This window comes from Ipomoea nil, unplaced genomic scaffold (assembly GCF_001879475.1).
Source record: "Ipomoea nil cultivar Tokyo-kokei standard unplaced genomic scaffold, Asagao_1.1 scaffold0465, whole genome shotgun sequence".
In the NCBI taxonomy this organism is placed as follows: domain Eukaryota; kingdom Viridiplantae; phylum Streptophyta; class Magnoliopsida; order Solanales; family Convolvulaceae; genus Ipomoea; species Ipomoea nil.
In genome coordinates, this window is record NW_017616893.1 from 1,696,863 (window position 1) to 1,703,622 (window position 6,760).

The 6,760-nt window shown below is 37.8% G+C and overlaps 1 protein-coding gene across 1 annotated transcript; it reads right to left on the reverse strand.

The window, feature by feature from the left end:
- Positions 1-2,709: 2,709 nt before the first annotated feature.
- LOC109173096 lies at positions 2,710-6,064 on the reverse strand. Its single transcript, XM_019322354.1, has 2 exons — positions 5,565-6,064; positions 2,710-2,934 (listed from the first exon to the last, which is right to left on the reverse strand). The coding sequence occupies exons 1-2, from the start codon at positions 5,924-5,926 to the stop codon at positions 2,844-2,846; spliced, it is 453 nt and encodes a 150-aa protein (XP_019177899.1). The 5' UTR covers positions 5,927-6,064; the 3' UTR covers positions 2,710-2,843.
- Between the last annotated feature and the right edge of the window lie 696 nt (positions 6,065-6,760).

A 6,760-nucleotide genomic window follows, 5' to 3' on the forward strand; every position in this document is an offset into this window, starting at 1 on the left:
TATGGTAAAATTGTATCACTAACTTACAAATTACCTGAAGAATCCTTTAAGGAATTGAAGCTTTTAAATGATGATGCCAGTAGTATGCACTTAGTTCAGATTACATTAAAAGGTAGGAAGTGTGAGATATATGTTGAACATGGGCTAGATTATCCACAATTGATTTCTATTATGCTTTTACCTGGTCCTGAAATTGCAGAAAAAGAAAATAGGAATGAATGTAGGTGTTTGAGTGACATAGAATTGGACTTTGATGGGTTTGACTTTGGGAATGAGGCTGAATTGGGAATTGATGGTGGGGCAAAATTTGAGACCGATGGTGGGGCAGAATTACAAACTGATGGTGGGGTTGAGTTAGGTGGGGAAGTTGGGTCAGATGTTGAAATTGGTTGTGGGGAAGAAAGTGAGGGTGGGTCTGATTGTGGGGAAGAAAGTGAGGGTGGGCATGATGAAGAGGGTATGGGTAGGCAACCTGAAACCACTCATGTAGATGACAATGAAGGGAATGAGAGTGTTTACTATGATTCTGATGATCCACCCACCATTCAAGAAGAAAATGAGAATGATGTTGGTGAAGAGGTTCAATCCAGTATTAATAAATGCAAATACCCAAGATATAATCCTAAGTCTGATCCACCTATTATTGAGTTGGGTATGCTGTTTGATGATAATGTGCAATTTAAAAATGCAATGATAAGTTATGCAGTACACAATAAAAGAGATATTTTTTGGAAAAAAAATGAACCTAAATATGTAAGGACAGAGTGTACTGGAGAGGGGTGTCCTTTCTACTGTAGTGCTGGGTGGGAAGACAGATACAAATGTTTTCAAGTCAAGTCCATAAATCTGGTCCATAGATGCAATTCAAAATACAAGCTAAGGGTTGTGAGTCAAAAGTGGCTAGTTGATAAATTAGAAGACAAAGTCAGGAAGGATCCTTGCATTGGATTTACTCAGCTGAAGAATGATGTAAGGGCAGGTTTGAAGCTAAATATTACAATCAGCATGGCTAGAAGGACTATAGCAGGAATTCTAAAAAAACTAGATGCAGGCTATGAAGGGCAGTTTAAAAGAGTAAGAGATTATGCTAAAGAATGTCTCAACTCAAATCCAGGTAGCACTGTTAAGATTGAAACATCTAGGGTTGTTTCTGATGCTCCATGTGTATTTCAGAGAATTTATGTATGTTTTGGTGCTTGTAAAAGAGGATTTTTAGAAGGTTGTAGGAAGGTGATTGGGTTAGATGGGTGCTTAGCTTCTTGAAAGGTATGTTGAAGGGAGAGATATTAACTGCTGTTGGTAGGGATGGAAACAATCAGATGTATCCTATTGCTTGGGCCATTGTTGAGATAGAGAATAACTCATCCTGGAAATGGTTTTTGGAGTTGTTGAAGGGAGATCTTGGGATGTGGGACAGCAGCCATTGGACATTGATGAGTGATCAACAAAAGGTACTAGTTTATACCTTATATTCTGTTTTAATCCATCCTTTTATATTCTGAATATTCTGTTTTATTCCATCACTTAATACCTCTGTGTTTGTTTATATTGTGTTTGTTTCATGCAGGGGCTGAGTAATATAATTGCAGAATTATTTCCAGGAATTGAACACAGGAATTGTGCAAGGCATGTCCATGCTAATTGGAGTAAAAGTCATAGAGGCAAGGTCTTGAAAAAGCATTTTTGGCAATGTGCTAAGGCAACCACAGAAGCACAACTTGAAGAAGAACTGAAGGCATTAGAGAAAATTGATGTGAATGCAAGAAAAGACTTAGACAAATACCCAATGAAGTTGTGGTGTAAGGCCTTTTTTAGGACAGAGGTGAAGTGTGACATAGTGGACAATAACCTTTCAGAAGCCTTCAACAACACACTCTTAAAGGCTAGGTCAAAACCAATAGTTTCCATGTTAGAGGACATCAGAGTTGGACACCAACTGAAAGAGTCATATATAAACCTAGAAGGGAGAGAAACAACACACCTAGAACAAGATCAAGTACCATTGCCAATAGTTCAAGTGGAGCAATTTCACAGTGTTTGACGTTCTTCAATTGTAGTGCTTTCAGTGTTTTTTCTATATTTTGGCAGTTTAACTATGTACTTATGTGCACAAAAAATGCTAAGTAGTTTGTGATTTTACTGATTGGCATTTTATTGCCTATTTCAAATTGAAACTGCATTTTTGTAACTGTATCTTGGCAGTGTATTGTGCTATTTTGGTAATCAGTGCTTGGAAGTTTGTCTTTTTCTTTCATGGGTGATCATTATGCCTTGATAGTGTACTGTGATCTTGAGTTGTTTTTAAAGTTTTGTAATTTAAAATTTAATCTGCATAATGATTAGTGGTGTCCACTTTCTCTTTGTGGGATTTGTTATTTTCCAATATGGAGTGAAATTTATTGGCCGCCCATTATGTAGTAGCACTGTTCAGCTAAAACTTATTGCCAATTCTAACCACAATTCTACTGTCAATGTTCAGCTAAAACTTACTGCCCATTATCTAACCACAAACTTACTACCCATCAGCTGAAACTTACTGCCCACAAAATGCTAAACACAATTGACTTTTGTCCATATGTTACGCGCAATAGTTATAGTGCAAAGTAAAACATGGTCCATGGTATAATTTGCCGGCAAAGAACTTACTCTTCAAATAAATTTCAATTGGAAAAGAGAGATGAATGCTTTTTCAGCAAAAAAGGAAAATCGAAAACGCAACTATATTGCACTTCCCGAACACATGCAATGACTGCAATGAAGATTCATACATAACACAGCCAGAAGACACAAGGAAAAGGACTCAATATAGCTTTTGTGACAAACGAAGAAATAAGATATGTCCCTTAATCCACTTCTTCCATCTTGCTTTCCTCACCAGCTTCATCCTCCAATGCAGGCATGTCAGCATCATCACCAGCTTCCTCCTCATCAATGCTGAGAATGAACGGAGATGAACTAGAACCAGAACGATTCATTCCCTAGCTGGTATGGTGCAGAAGAACAGTCACATTCAATGTTCGTTGTTGAAGTTTTTTCACAGTTAATGTTTTACAGAGACCAAAACTCCAAAAGGAGATTGTGGACAAGAATGAGATACTAACACTCTGACTGGAAGATAAGCTGATATACATTGCGCAGTCAATCATTCATGGGCATTTGTCCAGCATAGCTGCAATTATTGCCATGGAAGTTGATGTGATGGGGTAGAAGACATGGATAATCTCAAAACCGCACAAATGATATTTTGTTTGTCTTGGATCAATAACAGAGATTATGAATAATTGATAGAGATTATGCGCAAACTGGAGATGTGCGAACTGGAGAGATCTGCGACTGGAGATGTGCGTTTGAAATCAAACTGCAGATGTGCGATGAGATTATGATGGACAAGGGTTCAGGAGATTAGGAAATAATTAAATTCCACATCATCACCTATTTTTATTTAAATAAAATTACATGTCAGCAAAATGGATGGGCAACCTAGAGGTAACCTGCAAAAAAAGTTAATTGGCATATTTTTGAAGGTAAGTGTGTCTAATTAGATTATGTTTTAGTAGATGGGGGAATTGAGCACTTCAAACTAGTAGATGGACCTATTTCACACTTGTGCCAATAAAATATTACATTTTCCCTCAAATTGCATGTGTGGGGTTTGTATGTTTGGAAGAGGGAAAATCATCTAGAAAGAATTTTATCTTGTGGGCCTTAATTTTTTTCCTTTATAAAAATATAATTATATTAATAATTGCAGGTGGTTCTTTTGTTTTTTGCTTTAGAATATAAAATATAGTTTTTGTTCTATGTATTTGATGCCATGGTACATGTGCTTGCAATGTGGGCTTTATAGAAAGTATGTTCATTCGCATATTTTTATTAACCGTACCGTACGTGCCTACAAGGGTTTGCCATCGTTATCAGCAATTATACCGTTGACCGGGATCTACAAAGCTTTGTAGATCATGGTCCAAAATGGTAGATAATATAGTGTATTTAAATTGATACTGTCTCACACATTATTTTTAGAGAAAATGGTCAAATAGGTCCATGAATATTTTGTGAAAAGTCAATTAGGCCCATGAACTTTTTAAAAGTGCAATTGAACACATGAACTCATGATTTCAAGTCGTCCGACCCCATTAACATGTTACCTCTCTAGTAGGTGTCGGTAACTGTCCTCGTGGCTTGCCACATAAGCTATGTTTGGATTATTTGGATTGCCACATAAGCATAAATTAAAAAAAAAAAAAAGAAAAAAAAACTTCTGAACGCTCTGTTCTTCTTCTTCTTTATTCTGCTTCGTCTTTTTTTTTTTTTTTTTTTTTTTTTTTTTTTTTTTTTTATTCATTTCACCGCTTCATCATCTTTATTTATTTCACTGCTTAATCATCTTCATCTTTATTTATTTCACTCATTATTATTATTATTATTATTATTATTAGTTTGGAGACGAATCATCGTGAGGATTATGAAACTCCATCGTCGTTATCGTGTTCATAAAAAATTTATGATTGTGAGCATATAGCCATTAATGTGAAATCCAACTATCAGCTTAGGCTTTTAGTTGAGATGGAGAACATGCTTCAATTTGGTATCAGAGCCAGACCAAAGGTCATGGGTTTGAATCTCAGTGCTTATCTCACACGTGAGGGGTCATAAGTGGTGATAATTCCATGAGGAAAAAGACAGCTTAGGCTTTTAGTTGATTACATGAGGAAAAAGAGTGGGTCCAATCATAAGTGGTGATAATTCCATGAGGAAAAAGACAGAGAGAGGAGAGATAATTCCATGAGGAAAAAGACAGAGAGAGGAGAGGCACCTGTCATTGGGAGAGGTCACGGAGAGGTCGCGGACATAATTCCATGAGGAAAAAGACATAGAGAGAGGCACCTGTCGTCTGCAGAGATTGGGAGAGGTCGCGGAGAATTCCATGAGGAAGAAGACATAGAGAGAGGCACCTGTCGTCTGCAGAGATTGGGAGAGGTTGCGGAGCATAATTCCATGAGGACAAAGACATAGAGAGAGGCACCTGTCGTCTGCAGAGATTGGGAGAGGTCGCGGAGCATAATTCCATGAGGAAAAAGACATAGAGAGAGGCACCTGTCGTCTGCAGAGATTGGGAGAGGTCGCGGAGCATAATTCCATGAGGAAAAAGACATAGAGAGAGGCACCTGTCGTCTGCAGAGATTGGTCGCGGAGAATTCCATGAGGAAAAAAGACAGAGAGAGAGGCACCTGAGGCACCTGTCGTCTGCAGAGATTGGGAGAGGTCGCGGAGAATTCCATGAGGAGAAAGACAGAGAGAGGCATCTGTCGTTTGCAGAGGAGATTGGGAGCGGAGAAGAGAAGTCCAATCATAAGTGATAATTCCATGAGGAAAAAGACAGAGAGAGAAGCACCTGTCGTCTGCAGAGATTGGGAGAGGTCGAGGAGAAGAGAAGTCCAGCCTTTGGCGACCAGGAAATTAGCATCTTTCAAGGGAGAATCTGAATGGGCTTAGAGGGCTTGAATATAAGAGGCTTTCAAAGGCTTGGAAATCGGCGCTCAATCTCATCAATTTCTTCCGACTCTTCTTCAGACCTACAACTGTTGGAAGTCTCCAAATCCAAAGATTTCTCTTCGTTGCTCTCCGACCACCCCGCACTGCTAAGCCTACTATAGCAAGAAACTCTCATACTTGCATCTCCATTTCCCTTCACCCCCACAGCTTCATTTACTACATTATCATCATCCTTGCCTGAAACTATGATGAACTTCCTCTGATCCTCAGTACCGTTCTTATTATTCTCCCTCTTTTTGTTCCTGTTTCGATCCCTCAATCGCTTCAGAATGGACCCGAACAGCCCCAAACCAACGTTCTTGATCTGGGGTCTAGCCTTTTTCTCAGCCTGTTGTTGCTTCTGAATCCTCAAGGCAACGTCGAGGAGCATAAGCAGTGAAATGAATAAAGAAGAAAGAAGAAGCAGTGAAGTAAATTGATGTTCATCATCGGCCTCCGAGGATGAACACGATGACGACGATGGAGTTTCCTGATCCTCACGATGATTCGTCTCCAAACTAATAATAATAATAATAATGATAATAATAATAATAATAATAATAATAATAATAATAAGTGAAATAAATAAAGATGAAGATGATGGAGCGTGAAGCAGAATAATAAAGAAGAAGAACAACAACAACATGGGCGTTCAGAAGTTTTTTTATTTTATTTTATTTTATTTTTATTTTTTTTTTAATTTATGCTTATGTGGTAATCCAAATAATCAAAACATAGCTTATGTGGCAAGCCACGAGGGCAATTACCGACACCTATTAGGGAGGTAACCTGCTAATGGGGTCGGATGACTCAAAATCATGAGTTCATATGTTCAATTGCACTTTTAAAATGTTTATGGGCCTAATTGACTTTTCACGAAATGTTCAGGGGCCTATTTGAAACTTTTCTCTTATTTTTATTATATTATCAAATGAAACTGCAATTGAATTGAAATGAAACTGTAGTTGTGTTGAAATGAAACTGCAGTGTATACAAAATGAAACTGAATAAAATTTTACATATTTGAGTGTATATTGTCCAAACGAAACTGTGATTATATCAAAATGATACTGTAATTGTGTTGAAATTAAACTGCAGTGCATATTTGATGCTTGGACCATAATGCATTGTGGACCGCGGTCCACAGTATAATTTGTCCATCGTTATACTGTGGACCAGGATCCACAGTGGACCCTTATCTTAAACGATGTAGTTTTAAATTTTA